The sequence below is a fragment of the Leopardus geoffroyi genome, chromosome B2 (genome assembly GCF_018350155.1).
Source record: "Leopardus geoffroyi isolate Oge1 chromosome B2, O.geoffroyi_Oge1_pat1.0, whole genome shotgun sequence".
NCBI lineage: Eukaryota > Metazoa > Chordata > Mammalia > Carnivora > Felidae > Leopardus > Leopardus geoffroyi.
Window position 1 is genome coordinate 37,926,322 of NC_059332.1, and position 21,065 is coordinate 37,947,386.

Sequence of the window (21,065 nt, forward strand, 5' to 3'; positions counted from 1 at the left end):
TGCGCCTTTCCCAAGTTTAGCCACCGGAATACCCAGAGCCAGCCTGCTTGTCTCCTTGATTTTGTCCTAGGAGTCCTAAGGAAGGAAATACTGAAATCTCCAACCAGGCACCAGCGCCAAAAGGGCCCCTGTGGGCCTCTGAAGGCTTCCATAGAGCAAAGGCTATGGGGCCCAACATGGCAGCTGCTAGTCCAGTGCCCAACGTGGGAGGAAGCCATGAGTTATATGGCTCTACCATGGCAGACAATACCTCAGGGCCAGGGAGACATTCCAGCTTGGCCTCCTCAGCTATCCAATAATGATTCACTTGTTGAACACCGACTCTGGGCCTTTGGGGGCTAAACTATCTCATAGAATCACTCAGCCTCACCTGTTTGAGACGTCAAAGGGTCTATTCTTATGGAGACTGATGGTGTCAGGGGCTCAATTACCACAATGGTCAGCAGCTCAGAGGCAGAGATCCTGGCTTCCCAATCAGACCATTTCCTGTTTAATGGCTCAAATTTATTGTCGGTCGGAGCAATCACACACTGACAGGTGCTCAGTGCCACCATCCATCTTGGTGTTGGTTTTTTAACACCTTCCCTGCCCGTGGCGGGTCAGACTTAAGGGTGTGATGAATGCCCTGCGGACACATGGCTGTGACTGATAATCTCTGGGGTGCAGTCACACCCAACAGCCACAGGCCCACAGGCACTGCAGCCGTCTTCCCCCCAGGGAGCCGCCATGCTTCAGTACAATCAGTACTCGTTGGTATGCCTTTTTTGGGGTGCCTGGGTGGCTCAGTCGGGTGAGCGTCTGACTCTTGCTTTTGGCTCAGGTCGTGATCTCACGGGCTCGTGAGTTTAAGTGCTGCATTGGGCTCTGCGCTCAGGATGTGGAGCCTGCTTGGGATTCTATCTCCCTCCCTCTCTCTCTGCCCCTCCCCCACTCACATGCTCGCATGCTCTCTTTCTCTCTCTCAAAATAAATAGGCGATAAAAAAAAAAAAAGACAGAACTGCTTGGTATGCCTTTTTAGAGCAAAACGCAATCCCAGGCACCCCCGTAGAAGGCTGTCTGCCGTCTCCTCCCACCAGAGTAACCTCCCCTGTTCTACTTTGGGATTCTCTGCCCAAGATCTTGCCCCTGGATGGTGGCCTCTCCTTTGTCATTTGCTGCCTCTCTCCCCCCGTGTTCCTTGTGGAGGATGTGGACTGCACAGAGGGTCAGCGTGCACCAGGGTCCATGTGGACTCACAAGCATACCCCAGGAGCATACTGCAGACACAGGAAAAGACATTTCTAGTGCCATTCCTCGCTTCAGCTCAGCACAGGTTCCCTTCCATGGTCGCTTCTGTTCAAATAGGAACTCTCCTCTCTCTCTGCGGTCCTTTCTGCTGGAGCCCCAGAACCATCTTTGGTTTGCTGTTAGCGTTCTTTGGTTGCAGCCACTCAGAGCCTGGCTCGGCGGCCCTTCTTCCGAGGGTCCAGATGCTGCTCCTGCCAGCTCTCCAGCCCACTGAGGCTCCCTCACTCCTCAGCCAACTCACATTTCTGAACACAGGACTTCTCTCAAAGCCCGAGTCCCTTGGTGAGTCTGCTGTCTGCCACTTCAGCCTCACTGACTGGTGGTGACCAGAGGCTTCATTCTGAGTGGCTTTTCAGAGGGAAATTAGCAAGAACCTTAGCAAACCTAAAACCCAGTTCCATGTTTGTCACACTGGAACCAGCCAGTCTGGAGTGTTCTCAGGACACTTACGACCTCTCAGGAGGGCAGTTTTTCTCATGCTGGTAAAAGGGAGCACGGGCCTCCCTCCTATAAAACCCCCTAATGATGATGGTTAGTGGCATTTGGTCAATCCTCTTGATTGGCTTATGAGAGACATTTCAGAACTTTTAGGAATTGAATTGAGGATCCTTAATAAAACTGTCTCCCGCCACTTTTGGAAAACTTATCTGCTACTAGCCAATTTGTAAATCAATCTGTTTGTTTCAAGAAAATTTATTACATACTAGAGTCAAAAGTGAGTTCTGAGACAGACCACGCAGTAGAGCTGGCATATTTTCAAATATGATGGTAAGCGCTTGCTAGACAACCAAAATACCCCACATCAAGAAAAGGGCCAAGGCACCTGGGTGGCTCAGTCGGTTAAGCATCTGACTTTGGCTCAGGTCGTGATCTCACGGTTCGTGGGTTCAAGCTCCACGTCAGACTCTCTGTTGTCAGCATGGAGCCTGCTTCAGATCCTCTGTCCCCCTCTCTCTCCCCCCTCCCCCACTCACATGGGCTCTTTCTCTCAAAAATAAATACACATTAAAAAAGAAAGAAAGAAAGGGGCCAAAAGAAATGTTTGAAGAGAATTTCTTTAAAGAAAGCTCGTGGTTTGTGTTAAGCCTGCCTTATCGTCTTCACTGGGGGTGATGTGTGTGGAAGACTTCCCCCTCCCTCAAAGGTCATGAGGAGGTTTGAAGACCACTCAGAAAGCTTGGTAAGAATCCTTAGGAATCTGTGCATGTGTGTGTGTGTGTGGGGGGGGGTGGCGTCGTGTGTGGGTGTTGTGTGCGCACGCATGTGTGTATGTGCACGCAGCAGACAGAAATCTGATTCCCACCAGAGAACTCTCCAGCAGGGCACAGGCTGGTGTGCCAGGAGCAAGGCCAGAGAGTTGCTGCTGTGCTCCTGTGGAAACAATGTGGGGTATAAGCTTGGAACAGAGTCCAGTTAAGGCTATCTTAGATCAGTGCTGTGCTGGTAAATGTTTAACAAGTTCGCTGGGAGAGAAAAAAAAAAGTCCTACAGTGTCGCAGCACTTGTGAATTTTTGTGGTGCAACTACTCCCATCATGGCAGATTTCAGGCTACCAGCGTGATGTTCCTGCATGTGGATTTGGGAAGAGATGCACACGGTGAGCTCTCGTGAGCCACTTCGAGCGGGCTCCAGCACGTCACTTACACCCTTCAGCACACACTTAAAACTCACATCCTTTTTAGTGGGGCCACCCAGAGGGGTGATGGCATAAGTAGAAAGAAACCTGGCGGTGGACTAGAGGATGCATAGGGGCTGAGCCCTGCACCTATCTCTTTTGCTCCCCTAAATCCTCCCTCCACCATCTACTCTTCTGCCACTCCCCGCCTCCACGTCCCCCCCACCCTGTGGCTGCCGCTGGAACAATGGGATTCCTACCCCTTGCCTTCTGGCTGGACTCAGACAATGGTGACCATGGACAAGTGACTGGAGGGGTCGGAGGAGAGAGAGGTTGAGGTATTTATTCCCTCAGATGTTGCTGCAGGTGCCATGAACTGGATGCATTGCTTGACTGAAGGTCATAGCTCCTATCAGAAGGACTGAGCCTTTCTGCACAGCCCTTTCTGTCTTCAGGTTCTAGGAAGTGCTCACTCTTCTTGCTTCCTCAGGTCTAGGGGCAGCAATGCTTCCTGCCCTGTTGTTGTTACAACCTCTGCGTTTCTCTGCACTCTGCTAACACCTTTGCCAATAGGCTTTTCTTCAATGGTCTTTCTAATACCTGACTTGATTATTAACTTGAATAATCTGCTTCGTGTTTGGATCCTGACCCATAAAGGCTCAAAGTGGGTAAGTAATTGTCCAAATAAGGTAGCTTGCATCAGGTCAAAGGACCTCCAGGGACCCATAAAAGTACCCCAAGTGAGGAAGAGCCAGCTTGGAACATCTGTCAGGCCCAGAGAGCACAAAGCCATGTTACAAAGTACCAGTCAAGTGCGATCTTTACCAACTGCCTTTCCTCCTTCTCTCTAACTCCCTCTTAGAGTCTTGGGAAATCGAACTTAGCAGGCTGAGGGAGGAAGTGACTTAGAAAGAGAAGGGGCTGAGTGCATTCCCTTTCCCCCTGGCTGTTGGTCTTAGCTGGGGAAAAGGAGAGAAGTCTTAGCTTTGAGTGAAATTTGAACTGTTGAGGTGGTAGTTACAGTATAAAATGACTAATGTTTTTTGGTTCTTGTTTGTTTTGTTTGTAATTAACAATGAATGAGCAACTGAGTTACTAGGCTGTCCAACTTCCATCCAGCACGGAGGCAGAACTGTCCCTACCAAGGGGACTGAAAGAGATGGTGGAAGAACAACAAGAGGTGGTCTTATGAGTGCCTCCCCTGCATTGCTCAGCGTGTCAGGCACACTGACTGGTCTTTAGCTATTAAGCCCCTCCTAGAGGATACAAGTGCCTGGAGAAGGAAATGAGAAGTGGTAAATTCTCTGTTCTCATCTTTAAGCAAAACGATCCCGACACAAACAGTAGTGAGGAAATTAAGGTTAATCAGAGTCGCATCCGGATTTGTGTTTTACTACCACTTCTATCACAGGGATTCCGGTGAACAATAAATTTTGTTTGATCTCTGATTCCTTGGAATCTAAGCCTTCATTGAGTTCTGGAAGTTATTATAAACCATTTCAAAAAAGTTCAGAGAGTGATACAAATAACACCCACGTATCACATCTGTATTTGGAAAAATCTAGATAGTGTGCCACAGTTGTTCCTGTGTGTGTGTGTGTGTGTGTGTGTGTGTGTGTGTGTGTGTGTGTTTGAATGAGAACATTGCGATGTCAGGGGAGTGGTGAGTGCCTCCTTAGGGCCCTCTCCAATCCACTACCACCCCCCCCACCCCAAAGATAACACTGTTCTGTTGGTGCTACACACCTTCCCTTCCTGTTGCACACTCTCACCCTGCATTTCTAACGTCCCTTAAAATTACTTCATTACTTAGCTATGTCTTGACCTAAGAGGAGGTTGCAAAGATGTTCTGTTTGTAAGTATTTGTTGGACTATGTATCTGTACATATGTTTTATGCATTTTTCTGTTCTTACGCCATCTTTTTAAAGTTTAATTGGCTATTTAGAGAGAGAGAGAGAGAGAGAGAGAGACAGAGAAACAGAGAGGGAGTGAGAGAGGGAGGTGAAGAGACAGAGGGAGAGAGAGAGAAATCCCAAGCAGGCTCTGAGCTGTCAGAGCAGAGCCTGAATCAGGGCTCCAACTCATGAACCGTGAGATCATAACTTGAGCTGAGATCAAGAGTTGGATGCTTAACTGACTGAGCTACCCAGGTGTTCCTCTACTTATGTTATCTTTCACCATAACACAAGGCTCCCATTCCTCTCCCCTGATACACAATGATGACCATTTTGGAATTTACATGAATGGTATCATTCCATATATATCCTTCTGCAATTGTCTTTCTTGCAATCATCGTGTTTTTGGGATTTATTCACATTGCTACAAGGAGTTCTAGTTTATTCATTTTTAATTCTCTATGGTGTTCCATTATATGAATATGAATCATATGAATATGTCATATGGATATATCATACAATATTAATATATCACAGCTATAGCTCATTTCTCTACCTGCCTACTAGGGAACCTTTGGGTTATCTTCTGTTTTTGTTTTTGTTTATTTGTTTGGCTGTTTGCTATGATAAGAACAATGCTGGTTTCCTGTTGGTAGGTCTTTCTCAAACTCATCATCAACTTCTTTGGGGCAATGAGTCTTATCTAGCTCAATTATGTAACAGAATTGTTCCTGGGGAACACTAAGACCTTCCCTGGGCTGGACTCACCAAGCACAAGTGGTGATTTTTATCACTTGTAAGGGGCCAGCCACAATACATTTTAGCCTAGCAGATGACATCAAGAGGCTAGAATTTTGCCTTCTATTTATTTGACTGTTTATATGTTCATATATTTTATATGTTTATTATGTTATATATATACAACATATATATATACACAACATATATATATATAACATATATATATGTTTAACATATATATGTGTATATATGTATATATGTATATATATAACATATATATATATATATAACAAACATATACATATATATATATGTTGTATATGTTTGTTATATATCCTTATTATGTTATATATCCTTTATTATGTTATATATATACAACATATATATATACACAACCTATATATGTTTAACATATATATGTATATATATGTATATATGTATATATGTATATATATAACATATATATATATAACAAACATATACAACATATATATATATATATGTTGTATATGTTTGTTATATATCCTATGTTTGTATATTATTTTTTTTTCAACATTTATTTTTTATTTTTTTTGGGACAGAGAGAGACAGAGCATGAACGGGGGAGGGGCAGAGAGAGAGGGAGACACAGAATCGGAAACAGGCTCCAGGCTCTGAGCCATCAGCCCAGAGCCCAACACGGGGCTCGAACTCACGGACCGCGAGATCGTGACCTGGCTGAAGTCGGACGCTTAACTGACTGCGCCACCCAGGCGCCCCCTTTTTTTTTTTTTTTATGTTTGTATATTATTGTCTATGTTTGTTTGTGTCCCCCCCAGATTCATATGTTGAAATCAAATCCCCACTGTGATGGTATTTGGAGGTGAGGCCTTTGGAAGGTAATTAGGTCACAGGGTGGAATCTTCAAGAAGAGGATTAGTGCCCTTATAAGAAGAGGTCAGAGAGCTAGCTTACTCCTTTTCTCCTGTGTGAGGACACAATGAGAAGCTGGAAGTCTATGATCCAGAGGAAGATCGAGAACCATCTGGTCCTCACCAGAACCATTATGCTGTCACCCTAATCTCCAGTGTCCAGCCTCTGGAATTGTGAAAAAATTAATTTCTGTTGTTTATCACTCAGCCAGTCTGTGGTACTTTTGTTATAGCAGCCCCAGCTGACTAAGACATTGGTCAAATGCCTAATGCATTCAAAGTAGCATACATGGTTCCTGCACATTTGCATGATGAAGAAAATGGCCCTGGCAACTGGATCATCCTTCATCATTGCTCAGTGGGAGAGACAGAGACTGTATCTTTGCAAGGTTGAGTGATTAATGCTGCCTGTGAGCACAAGCAGGTAGAGAGACGTGGTGAATGCGGAAATGTGGTGACCTCCACCAGTTAGGTCAACTGGTGCTGTTGGCCCGGAGCTGTGTAGGTTCTGTGGCAGGGGGCTGTGTCCGCTGCCTGGGCGTCTGGTTGTGTGGTTCCTGGAACTCAGACTCAGGGGCCATGATGATCTGCTGAGCATCTATGCTGTCCTTGTCTCCATCACTTACATGCCTCACTTAGGTACTCACACCCTGGGGAGTAGATGTTCTTCTCTCATGGACAAGGAAATGGAAATTCAGGAAGGTAAATGGGCCAAGGTCACATGACTAGCAAATGGTAGAGGCATGATTCAAGCAGGGCCCTCCTGATTCCAAGGTGAGTGTTCTTTTTACTAAACCACAACTGCAGTTCAAGGCTGATGCCCAGAGCCTCCTTCTGTTCTCCAGAATCGCTAGCAAGGCAGTCTGGAACTACCCAGAGGGAGTAGAGCCTTGGCAATTGGGAACTTGGCAGGGAAATGGTGTGGGGACTCCTCACTCCCAGCCTCCATCTTGAGTTTGGGAATCTGGCCACGTTTGGCTTCATGTCATAGAAGCTGGCCCTATATTCACAAGCAACTGTGGATGGAATCGGCTCAGGTGGTGAGACTTTACCACTGGTCTTACAGAGCCACCTGAGTTCTTCTGGAACCAACTGAGATGCCATCTCAGCTTTGGGGGCAGCTGCTTCCTTTACATTCTGCCTTCCTCCAGGGGTCACATTTTGATCATTCCTTTCTGAGAAGATGAAATCATCTCTAATCCAAGCCCTCATGCGTCCCCTCACCAAGGCTAATGTTTCTGGCACGTCTTAAGGAAGTCTGTATTCACAAAGAGGTAAAATCGTGGCACCCGAGGGCTGAGGTGTGTTAGATTCATTTGTTCATTCAACAGGCAACCAGTGAATGCCGGCTCCACTTCAGGACGTGCTGGGCACAGGATGTCACTTGTTTCCAACTGCCTCATTTTATAGATGTTGGAACTCAGGCACAGAGCAAACGTCTATGGAGGACTCACTATGCACCAACCACCATGCTCGGTGCTGGAGAAATCAAGATCCTCTGTCAAGGAGGGGAAATGGATGAAAGACTGAATAATGATCACACAGTGTGATAAGTCCTCTCCTAGAGGTATAAGCAGAGTCCTGTGGGAGTCCAGAGGAAACGGAGGTAGCTGTGGGGAGGGAAGCTGGGAATCTGCCTCTGCAAATGTCTTAAACAGGGTCATAAGGTCTGAAAGAAGATGGGTTACAAAACTGCAGATCATTTTCTTCAAACAAAGGCTTAATGGCAAAAAGAGAAACAGAAGTTGCCTCGGTTGAATCAGGGTGGGCAAAAATCCTGGGGCCTTGCTGCTGGCCCTCCCTAAGAACACCCGGGCCCCAGAGCACCTACTGTGAAAGCTGCTGAGGTAGATAATGCAGGAAGGTCCCCTCCAGTTCCGTCTCAGTCAGTGGCTCCTCTCCACAGCCTGCACTTCCTGGTTGCACATACCGTCTGAGTCAGACTAGGTGCTCAGTGAAGTCTGATCAATAAAGAGATGATGCTCCGGCCTTTTGCTTTCTCTCAGGCTTGTCAGCCCCGGCAGCAGAATTCCACAAAGCATTTCAAGATTCAGTCTTCAAAAAACAGTTTTACACCAAAGGGGAGCAAGTGACAATGGCAGAGGCCTCTGTTTGGAAAGCAGCAGGCCACTGCAGGAATTCTGCTTGGGAGAAGAGAACTCGGCAGCAGACTCTAAGCTAGAACAAGGCAGTAGACTAGGCAGCCTGTGGCCTCAGTGCCTTTCCCAACCCTCCTCAAGGCCCCTGCTGGGCACTGAGAGCTGTCCCCGCCCCACTCTCAGGGTCAGGTAGTGCATACCACCCAGTGGCAATCAAGGGCCCATGTGACACTGCAGCCACAATAGACTGTTCTCAGGGGCTTTTGTTCAAAGGATCTCTGCTGCTAGGGTGGGGAGAGGGATGGGGCCAGGGAGAGGAGGGGAGGACTACTATTCAAGAGGCTAGTATCTGGTGGGGGGGTGGGATCTCAGATGCCACTTGGAACCTGCCAATGTCATATTCATGGATTTTTATTTATTAATGATTATTATTTCTATCATCTGTGACAGTATATGAAAAATGTGCCTACAAATAGAGGCAATGGAATGTTCCGGTAGGTCAAGGGATAAATGGAGAGAAAGGCGTGGTGTCAGCCAACACGGATAGCTTGTGTTGGGCGTATCTGTGAGCTACTCAAGGGCAGCGATGTCCCCACCTCCATCTACCACAGGTAAGATAATTGACTGACCACCTACCCACAAGGGGCCAGGCCAGTCTGCATGGCTTGTGATCAGCGTGCAGCTCCCCAGGGCAGCGCTGTATCTAAGTGGACAATGTCTGCAGCAGATTTCCTCAGAGACAGCCGGAAGTACTGGAGGCCCTTCCTGAACTTGGGCTGGAAGCGTGCGTCCCCAGAGGGCCAGTCCAGTGCAGGGCAAGGTGGGCAAGGGGATGGGGCTGGGGCGGTACAGATTATTTACTCCTAGGTCAGTTAGAAATGCTGAGGAATTGGAATGAATGTCTGCCTGGGGCTTCCTTTTCCTTAAAGGCCTCTTTGACCAAAACTTCCTTGTTCAAAAATATTCAGTGGCTCAACTGCCTGTAAGATAAATGCTCAGATTCAAGGCTCTCAGTGAACTGGCCCAACTCACCATTTTAGACTTTCCCTTGACTACTTCAAATCACTCCCCAACAAAGTCCTCTCCCTCCACCCTCCACACACAAAACAAACACATACCACACACACACACACACACACACACACACACACACACACACACCACATCGCTCCCTCCCCCCCCCATTTCACATACATCCCACACTCAAACCCTACATACACCACCTCCTACACACACACCACATACACACACACACCCCACATCCCACACCCCCCCCACACATACCCCCACATCCCCACCGCCCACATATACCACACACACACATACCCACACACACACCCCACATACACCACCTCCTACAACACACACCACATATATATACCCCATACACACACGCACACACACACACACACACACACACACAAACGTCACACATCAGCCCCCACATACACCCCCCCACGCATACCACATACTCATACCACACACACAATATACACAAACCTCCACGTACACCCCCTCCCCCACACACACCCTCTACAGAACAACTACCTCCGCACTCTTCTCTTGAGTTCTCTGAGGTTCTGAATCCTGCCCATTCCTCATGGTTCAGCCCAGGCCCGTGGCCTTGGTGACAACTGCCAGGGGCCACTTCCTCTGCTGAGTCCCCAAAGCTCTCATGGCCTGTCCCTCTCATCTGACGCATGTCACCTACTGGTAGTGCCACATGTCTTTCAAATTTTAATCACAGGCATTTGGTAGAGTTTCGATGGCGAGCAGAACGAGAGCCTGGCACTGACCCCATATTGCTCAAGAGAGACACTTCTGAGAGAAGCCACAGCCCATGTTGCTGGGGCTGGCTTCGCCTGGTTTTATTCCTGCTCTGTGCAACCATCAGAGAGCAGAGTACCTGGAGCAGATTATCTCGGCCGCTCACATAAACGTTTTCAATGAGTTATGCTTTAATGTCAGGCCTGCTCTAACAGAGGGTCGATATAAGAATCATCTGCTTGAACAACATTTCGGTATCTTTTGTAAAACTGCAGTTGAAGAATGTCGTTCACCGTGTCACTCAGTGTCCTTTAATAAGGGTCTGCACAATAAATTCTGGTTTGTGTTTAGTTCCAAAAGAAATTCTATTTCTGCAGATAAATTAGTCCGCTTCCTGTTGTTGGAAAATGAAACCTATGTGGCTCTGGGTGCTTCTCGTTTTGCTCAGTGGCTAGATAAGACAGGGTCAAATTTATTGCCTCTGTACAGTAATAGGCTCAGCCGTGGGGTCCAAAAGCACTTACTCCTTCTACTTCTTTTAAATGGACTGATTTTATTTTATGCTCAGATGTCTCATTATACTTTTGCAAGATGTGTGAGTCTGGAAGTCATCTGGGGAGGTATTGATTTGGCCTATTTATTGCCCGTGCTGGCTGCTAGGGGTACAAAGATTCATTTGACTGCACCCAGCTTTCCAGGAGCTCACATTTCAGCGTGGAGAATATAGCTATGGAAATACACATTCTAAGACAAGGTGTGTGAGGCTGGGGGACAAACAAGGCTTGGGGAGAAGGGGCCAGGCAAGGCTTCATGGAGGAGGCCAAGGTTGAATTGGTTTGGGGTACAGAGAATAGGATAATATATGTTTCTAAATCTGAAATTAGATAAAGAGTTACCTTTTCATGTATTTCCCCTTTACACTGGCTGGAGTAGAAACCCTTTGAAGGCAGGCATGAGATCTTGGTCCCTCTGTGAACTCCACGATGCCCTGAACAGGGCAGAGGGCAGTGCAGCATGAGGGTTACAGTATATGCTCTGGACACGCGTGTGCATTTGTGTCCCTTAGCTGAGCAAAGTAAGGCAGGTTCACTTAGCCCCTTTGGGATTTAACTGTAAGGTGAGGGTAATAGCAGTATCTCCCTCATGGGGATTTTAGGAGCATTAAAGAAGAGACTACATGCAGAGAGCTTAGACCCATGCCAGGCACAGGCTAAGTTCTAAAGAAATGTTTGCCGACCAGCCTCATCTGCGTTACCAACAATAGTATACCATTCAGGGTGGCAAGTACAATAAAGAGGGAACACTGCACATAACTAAATTCTGCAAAGCACTCTCAACTAGCTGAATCTAGTTCAATTAATATCATTTCCAAATAATGCCCAATTAAAAATAGCACTGGGTGGCTCAGTCAGTTAATCGTCTGATTCTTGAATTGGGCTCAGGTCATAATCTCACGGTTTGTGGGTTCGAGCCCCACATTGGCCTCTCCGCGGACAGTGCAGAGCCTGCTTGGGATTTCTCTGTCCCTCTCTCTCTGCCCCTCCCCAACTCACGCTTTCTCTCTGTCCTCTCTCTCAAAATAAATAAATGTAAAAAAAAAAAAAAGCTTTTATTATTTATTTTTTATTTTATTTATTTTTAAATTTTTTAATGTTTATTTATTTTGAGAGAGAGAGAGAGAGAGAGAGAGAGACAGAGCATGAGCAGGAGAAGGGAAGAGAGAAAGGGAGACACAGACTCTGAAGCGGGCTCCAGGCTCTGAGCTGTCAGCACACAGCCCTACGTGGGGCTCAAACTCACAAACCGTGAGATCGTGACCTGAGCTGAAGTCAGATGCTTAACCCACTGAGCCACCCAGGTGCCCCCCCCAAAAAACTTTTAAAAAATAGCATTGTTTTCTTGTTTCCTGAAGTGGTGTGAGCAGTAGGCCCTCCTTTAAGTCGGGAGGAACATTTATTTGTTGATCATATTCATAGAACTGGTCACAGCTGTTTCTCTTAAAGGACCCAAGCTCTGGCTGTTGTTACATCAAGAGGCCCCCTCGGCCAATGCCTCCGTTGCCCCACGTCTGTCTTCCCTGTTTTCCCTGTCCACTCCCTTTCAAAAGGACCAGGGTTCATCAGGTAGGCAGTAAACGAAGAGAGAACCAGGATCTAGATATTCAATGAGGAAGAGGAGGAGAAGTCCTCCTAAGAGCACACACGCGTGCACAGAACTGGCCTCTCAATGGGCGTTCATCTGTATGCCCCTGCTGTGGCGGTAAACGTGGAACAACTAGCTCTCTGGGGGAAAAGCGCCCCAATTTACAATAACGTTTGTCAATTTCCATGGCATAAACAGTTCCAGTAGGCTGATTTCAAGCTGCCAGTGTGATGTCACTGCATGTGAAACTGGGAAGAGATGCACAGTAGCACACCCTAAGACAACAGTTCCATGATATAGACACGGTAGTGCTAAATAACTTCAAGGGCAGAGATAATAGTAAAATGTAGTAAATGACAGATGGTCCCCGACCTATGATGGTTCGACGTAGGATTTGTTGGCTTTAGGATGGTGCACGAGTGACACCCATTCAGGAGGAACCATACTTCGGGTGCCCCCGCTCCTGCCCGGCCACGTGAACACGGACAACCATTCTGCACCCGCACAACCGTTCTGTTTTTCCCTTTCAGCACAGACTTCAATCAATTACACGGGATACTCAACACTTCATTATAAAATGGGCTTTGGGTTAGATGATTTTGCCCAACTGTAGGCTAATGTAAGTGTTCCGAGCACGTTTAAAGTAGGCTAAGCTGGGGCGCCTGGGTGGCTCAGTCGATTGAGCGGCCGGCTTCGGCTCAGGTCATGATCTCACGGTCCGTGAGTTCGAGCCCCGCGTCGGGCTCTGTGCTGACAGCTCAGAGCCTGGAGCCTGTTTCAGATTCTGTGTCTCCCTCTCTCTGACCCTCCCCCGTTCATGCTCTGTCTCTCTCTGTCCCAAAAATAAATAAACTTTAAAAAAAATTAAAAAAATATATAAAAAAATAAAGCAGGCTAAGCTAAGCTAGGTGTTTGATAGGTTAGGTGTATTAAATGCATTTTTGACTTGACGATATTTTCAACTGATGACAGGGTTATCAGGATGTAATTCCACTGTAGGTCAAGGAAGATCTGTAGTTAGGAAGTGATCAGTTTTGAGTATTTGTTGACTTTGTTTTTTAATATAACTTATTCAATTGTAAGTTTCTATAATTTAATTTTTTTTAATTATTTATTTTGAGAGAGAAAGAGAAAGAACAAGCTGGGGAGGAGCAGAGAGAGAGGGGGACAAAGGATCTGAAGCAGGCTCTGTGCTGACAACAGAGAGCCCAATGTGGGGCTTGAACTCACGAACTGTGAGGTCATGACCTCAGCCAAAGTTGGACGCTCAACCGACTGAGCCACCCAGGCGCCCTCTATCATTTAATTTTTTTTTTTTTTAAAGTTTATTTATTTTTGGGACAGAGAGAGACAGAGCATGAACGGGGGAGGGGCAGAGAGAGAGGGAGACACAGAATCGGAAACAGGCTCCAGGCTCTGAGCCATCAGCCCAGAGCCCGACGCGGGGCTCGAACTCACGGACCGCGAGATCGTGACCTGGCCGAAGTCGGACGCTTAACCGACTGCGCCACCCAGGCGCCCTCTATCATTTAATTTTTAACAACAGCTGTGTTTTACCAGGGATCTCCAAATTTCCAAAATAGTAACGGTCACTCATCTGATGGGTATGGAGCTGGTTCCAGCACACCACTGAATCTGGCTTACCTCCACCAATGTACAGTCTTCCACATGGCGCCTTTCACGTCACCATTAAATCCTTGCTCTTCTGAGATATGAGATTGCCTTTATACGAATTTTCTTGGACATACACCTCCTCTTACATACACAGACCTATTCTTACGCAAAATAAGTGAGAAAACCTCTCCTGCTCAGCCTACCTCTTGACCCCCTCTCACCTCCCCACCCCAAAACAACCAACCAACCTGACCTACGCTTTCATAGAAATCTAGGAATATGGAGGCACAAGAAAGAAACAATACCAAAGGGAATACTTAAAATGGAGGGAGAGGGAAAGTAGAGAGAAGTAGACAAAGGAAGGAGAACAGAGAGGGGGAGGGCAAGAGCAGATGTAGTCACTGCCCCGTTCCTCCAATGGAAGCCTCAACTCAAGAACACCAGGAAACCAAAGACACTGAGCTGTTTTGATTCTCACCAGAGCAGAGCTGTGGGTCCTGGCCCTTGGCCCCGACACTAGCCTGAAGGGTGAGGGTTAAGCAGGAAACGGCTTTATAAACAATCTGTTGCAATGAGAGGTTTCTCTCCATGAGAAGAATTCTGGCACGTGGTCACTGGGGACACGTGAGCGCGGGTGGTTCTGAAGCTCTGTCAGACAAGCTCCTGAGAAGTTTGGACTGAAAACATGGCATTTAACCTCAAAATGGCAGCTGGGAGATGTTAACACTTCTTCTCTAATTGGGATAGTATGCTTTTAAAATAAATAGGTATTTCAAATGCTCTTAATTAGACTTCCATCCAAAGTGCTTTCTCTTTGAAGTCTGCTGATTACTTCAGGCAAAGCTGGGCCCTGTTGAACCTGACACCTGCTGTAATTCAGAAGAAGGCTCCCAGAGAGATGAGCAGAGGAATTAAGGAGAAGCCTGTGGTTAAAGACGTGCAGTCATTTCCCAAAGGCCCAGGCCTGTCTGGGGCTGGGAGGGGTGGGGGCCCAGAGAGGATAGAGCACCTCTGCCCTGAAAGCCCCAATTATTTGACTGGTATTTTCCAGTCATTGTTTTTAGTTGCTCGGCATCGTGAAGACTGGAGAAAGGGCCAGATGGCAGCCCTGACATGTGGGGCCCAGCGACACTCCTCAGGGATGACTCCCCATCCGGTGACCTACCCGTGAGGCCTGAAGGTCACCTTGGCACCACTTCCCAATAGAGGTCCCCGTGCCCTTCCCTAGCCCAGCCAGGGAGCCCTGGATGCTTGCTGGAAGAGGCGCTCAGCTCTGACTCCCTGCCTGCATCTCTGGCAAAGGGAGGCCCAGACCTCCCAGCGGTGAGGCCAACAGCGGGAAGTTCAAGCTCTAGTCAGTGTGCCTCAGGCTTCCTTATTCTGTGTTTCTGATGTAACCATTGGCTATTTGATGAGATCATTATTATTACTGAAACTAAACAACCCACTTCCAAACAGTCCAAATTCCTGGGGTCCAATGGGTCATCTTTATGACACTGGGGCGCTCTTCCATCTGCCCTTTAGAGGTCATGGATTTCTCGAACTGTAGGAAATTCAAAGGGCCAGGCTATGTGAAGGGGAACCCTTTGTTTGGAATACATGATTTGCTTATTTAATCAGAGCTCTGTAAGTGTTTGGTCCCAGGCCCACTGGAGAGGAAACAACGTGGCCCTGCCCGGGATACCTGCTCCCCCAGCCTTTCTGGGAGCTGAACTTTCCTCCCAAGTGACTTCCTTGGGTCACATATCAAAGGGGGCATTTGCTGAAGCTGTCTACTGCTTAAAAGGTGCCAAGGTCCTCTTACACTATCACTGTGTTCGTCAGTGTTTACATTATTACTGTATTAAGTGGGCCCATCACTGCTGGCAGTGAAGAGCATGGGGGCTGAGAGCCCCAGGTGTGGACTCGGAGACTTGGGTTCAAATCCTTTTCAACACTTCCTAGCCATGTGACCTTGGGCAAGTCACTGGATCTCCTTCATCTAGAAAATGCACTCACTTCTTAGGACTATCGTGAAGGAGAAAGGAGACCATGCACAAACGGCAGTGCACAGGGGTGGTTCAGAAAACAGTAGCTGTTTTCACCACCAATTGTTGCTGTTAGGATTAGTTAGTAGTAACTCTGGAAAGCTCAGAGTAGAGCCCTGAGGAGCTGGGACACAGAGTGAACTTAGGTTAAGGTGTGGGGTGGAAGGGTTAGGGGGATGAGGCAGCAGCTGAGAAGGTGGGGTGCCAGGTCCTGACAGCTGAGAGCAGCCACACAGGATGGGGTAACTGGTCCTAGAGAGGAGGGGCATCCAAAGGAAGCTGCACTAACTGCAAACCTTGCCTTGCTTAACCTTCTTGAGGGTTCCAGATGGATTATCTTTGAGGTGGGTCTAGGTTTCCAAGACCCTACAGCTTGTATTACCTTCACCTTCTTCCCACAGACTTCATGTTGTACCCACCTAGAGCTACTTGCTGCATATGGCGCTGGGTGATTTCTTCTTTCAAGCGACCTGTCAAAGACACAAAGGAAAACCACTGGTGAGTTTCCTACAGGCTGCAGGAAGACTTTGCCTCAGAACCAAGTTGCAAGCAAAAATTAAATAGATAGATAGAGCAAGGAAGACAAGAGTGGACATGGCTTCAAGAAGACCCCTTCCTCTGATGCACTGGATGGTGCTGGAAGAACAGACTGCCATGCTGGGGCTTTGACTCATCATTGCAAATATGCATTTCACCTTTGGGTTCAATGATCTTTGTCACTCATAACCTTTGTTGGGCCCTATTCTCTTCAGTATTTCTGTCTATTATTAATGAAGGGGGAGGCAGGACTTGATCTTTTAATAATTTATAGGGACACTTTTAAATCTACTTTTTTATAAACATTGGGGTACAAGTGTCCCTATGCATCAGCACTCCTGTATCCCTTGGGTAAATTCCTAGCAGTTCTATTGCTGGGTCATAGGGTAGATCTATTTTTAATTTTTTGAGGAACCTCCACACCATTTTCCAGAGTGGCAGCACCAGTCCATCAACTGATGAACGGATAAAGAAGTTGTGGTTTATATATATAATGGAATACTACTTGGCAATGAGAAAGAATGAAATATGGCCTTTTGTAGCAACGTGGATAGAACTGGAGAGTATTATGCTAAGTGAAATAAGTCATACAGAGAAAGATACTGTATGTTTTCACTCTTATGTGGATCCTGGAAACTTAACAGAAGACGATGCGGGAGGGGAAGGGGAAAAAAAAGTTAGAGAGGGAGGGAGGCAAACCATAAGAGACTCTTAAAAACTGAGAATAAACTGAGGGTTGACGGGGGGTGGGAGGGAGGGGAAAGTGGGTGATGGGCATTGAGGAGGGCATCTGTTGGGATGAGCACTGGGGTTGTATGGAAACCAATTTGACAATAAATTTCATTAAAAAAATAAATCTCCTTTTTTTCTTTGACGCTGTATGAAATTGTGTCAAGTAAAAAATATGGTGTATTTAGTGGATGATAACCTTAATAGGAACACAGCAATTGATCATTGGGTATGAGACATATGTTCTTCCACATTGCATTATTAAAGATATAGTGTGTAGTTGAAGAGACGTGATAGTGGTATACTCTGCATATGTACTTTGTAGTGGTCAGACCACATTTGGTATTTGTTCTAGGGGCTACTCTTCATAAGGAATGTTAGAAAATATTTACAGAAAATTCTGTTTAGGATGGTGAAGGATCTAAAATCATGGCATATGAGAAATACTCAAGGCCATCTGAGATGTTTAGATCGAGAAGAAAAGACTTGGAGGGAGAGGAGCATCAGAGATCATGACTGTCTTTAAGAATCTGGACACTGGGGCACCTGGGTGGCTCAGCTGGTTGAGTGTCCAACTCTTCATTTTGGCTAAGGTCATGATCTCAAGAACCATGAGATTGAGTCCCACTTGAGGCTCTGTATTGACAGCACAGAGCCTGCTTAGGATTCTCTCCCTCTCTGCTCCTCCCCTGCTCTCTCTCTCTCTCTCTCTTCCTCTCAAAATAAAGAAAAATAAACTTAAAAAAAATCTGAATTGTCGTTTGGACAACAAAACAGATTTATTTTTGTCCTACTCTTGAGGGGAGAAGTCAAGTTGAATAAAAACAGATTAGGGGCTCAATAAAGTTCACAATGAAGTTCACAATAAAGACTGTCTCAATGTGGATTAAGTTGTCTCAAACTGGACTACATTTCCTGGCAGAGCAGTGGGTCCCTTCCTGACAGTGCTCTAGCAGAGGCTAGATGACAATCTATGGGGCATTAAAGCAAGAACTCTTGCCCTGGGTAGGAGTTGGGGCAAAGTGACCTCCAGGGTTCCTCCATGTCTACTGCAATTCTATGACTTCGTGCTGGAAAGAGGGGTGAAGAATCCGCCTGGGAGTTTGTTTATATCCAAGGGCTCAGCACACTTGTTAAAATGTCAGTGCTGTCTGCATTACATGTCCCATTTGGGAGATGTGATCGGGCCACTGTGGACTCTGAGAAGGCCTGGGAACTTCACTGCTCCCTTGTCTAATGTATTCCTTTCTTCATGTAGAATATATTCAATACCTCAAAGTTTTCAAAAGATGAGTAGATGATGAAGCAGTCACAGGAGACCCCATCACTCATTGGAAGATTAAGGGCACTTCTAGAATGTTATGACTGGGAGGGACAGCAGACGCCATTCACTTCAACGTCGCACCCAATTCAGGAATCCCTTCTACTTGTAGGACTTGTATGTATCCAGGCTGTCCCACTGATTAAATTGTATAGAAGGAATTACTGACGTGATATTGACACCTGCTTCCCTCTACCTTCCAGATTTGGATGTGGTCAGCTCTCTGGGACAGCATAGAGGAGGGGTCCTCTCTCACTGGCAGTGAGGAACTGAGGAGGCCATGATTTCTCCACTTGGACTTGTCCTCTCTACGTTCAATGTCATCAGTTCCTTCAGCTCCTCTTAGAGACCACTGTCTCCAGGTGTGTCACAGAGCAAGTCTGTGCCTTGGTTTCCATGTGTCCCCAATGGAGAGGATTGTGCCCAGATAGGAAGCCAAGGATTGGGCATAAGCAGTGATTGCACCCTAATTCCAAGTGGGAGAGGGTAAGAATTTAGGGAATGTGTTGAGCGGGAGGTGGAGAAGTGCAAATATGGCTCTAGGGTGAGAACCAGACCAGCCTGGTGCCAGCAGGAAAATGACCTGAAACCCAGGCCAGCCACAGCCACAGATGGGATCTTGTCCCCACTCTGAGCAACATGACATTTACTGTCCACATCAGCAGGGGAGAGGAGTTGAGAGCACAGGGGTGGTGCTGGGCTGAGACATAGCACATGCATTCCTCAAATAAAAGGAGGCACAACTGTGACAAATACAACATACCACTTAAAAACAGCTCTAGACTTGGAGCAGGTCATTAAGGGCCTTTTCATGCTGCTGTGGTGCCCGGACTCTGGCCTGGTGACTTACTCCACGAGTGCCTTCCGTGCCTCGCTACCTCCTTCCTGGGGAGACTGGACAGTGTCTTGCTGCTTTGGGGACACACTGGGTTGCATTCCTCCTTGGGAAACTACCTCCCCAATGAGACTCCTGCCATCTTGTCTCCTTGACCACGGGCAGGCCTACCCAATGACGTGCCTTCTCAACGACATGCTCCTAACCTCATGCCTCACCCCCGTAGGTGCTCAGCCTCCTATGTCACGACTTCCCCTGCTCCCATTGGAATGACGGGCTCCCTTCCCCAAACCCAGGGGAAGCTATTTTGCAATGACAGGGTTAAGGATCTTCCATAGCTTCCAGCCTGGGAACAGTTGCTCATGTAAATAACGAGGAAGATTTGCCACTGAGGACTGTCAGTTCTGTAACCTCCACAAACAGAAATGTCTACTCCCAGAACAATGAGCCATCCCCTTGATAATGCTACATATTGATAAAGGTAGGTTTTAAATGTATGTAGCGATGCTCAATTTGGGTGGAATGGTTAACATCACCTACCACATGGCGATTTTTGTTTTTGAGATCTTCCCAAACAAGCTTCTAAAAATAGCCTTATGGCTGATACCTAATTGCATTTTCTAACAGAGTCATTCTTCATGTGAAGATAACAGTCTCTGGAATCGGCTGGATCTTGCATTTCCGCAGATTTTGGCAAAAGAAGGAGTTGAGGGGGATTGCAGAATTCACTCAGCATGCAGCTTGCTGTCATTAGCATGGTGATAAATTTGCTGGTTTTGGCCTGGGTTCCTGGACACATCTTCATGCCGAAGTATGGAAAAGAGATGAAACAGAAACAGAGAACTCCCAGCCTGAGGCAGGAGATGGTCAGGGAGGAAGCTGGGGCGGCAGTGGTGGGGGGTAGGGGGGCGGTGGGAGGAGAAGGAGGGAAGGCTCCGCTTGTAGGAACATGGTGGTAATTAGTAATCTTGTCTCCAATAATTTACAACAGATGCCACAAACACCTTCTCTCCCTTTCTGGTTCATTGATCGCCAGAGTGGGGATGTTAGCAGGGGGGTGGTGGGGTACCTGGAGCCTGCAACGACCCATGGGGAGCTCCAGAGGAGACACATGACCTTAGAAACCACCACGTGCAGGGCAGCATGGTGTATGGTTTTTCTGTACCAAGTAGTTCATATGAAAAGTATTAGCATCATGCAGAAGCAACACTTTTTTTTTTTTTTTTTTTTTTTTTTTTTTACAGTGGTCGTCTTTTGGATAGAACCATTTTCCTTAAAATTCACATTTTATTTTGCATGCTGGTTAGTTTGAACTTGGTCGCCAAGTGAAAGCTGTGTAGCTGGTCCAGAGCAGAGCTCTTCACTTCTGGCTTTCCCAGTATGGCCGTCTGCAGGCTGTTCGTGCAGTTTCTGTGATGCGGTGCTTTACTGAGGATGCTGACATCACTATCAAATAGTAAATATTTATCGCTCACGCACTATATTAAGCACTAAGCACTAAGTGCTGTGGAATACACAAACTAGTTAAGAAGTCTCTTCTAG

The 21,065-nt window shown here is 46.8% G+C and overlaps 1 protein-coding gene across 3 annotated transcripts in view; it reads right to left on the minus strand.

Moving 5' to 3' along the window:
* KIF6 (kinesin family member 6) overlaps nt 1–21,065 on the minus strand; it is a 392,154-nt gene that overhangs the window by 29,082 nt on the left and 342,007 nt on the right. For all 3 annotated transcript variants that reach the window (XM_045498079.1, XM_045498078.1, XM_045498080.1), the window contains one exon: nt 16,521–16,571. In XM_045498079.1, coding sequence (XP_045354035.1) covers nt 16,521–16,571 — 51 coding nt within the window. The remainder of the gene's footprint in view (nt 1–16,520; nt 16,572–21,065) is intronic.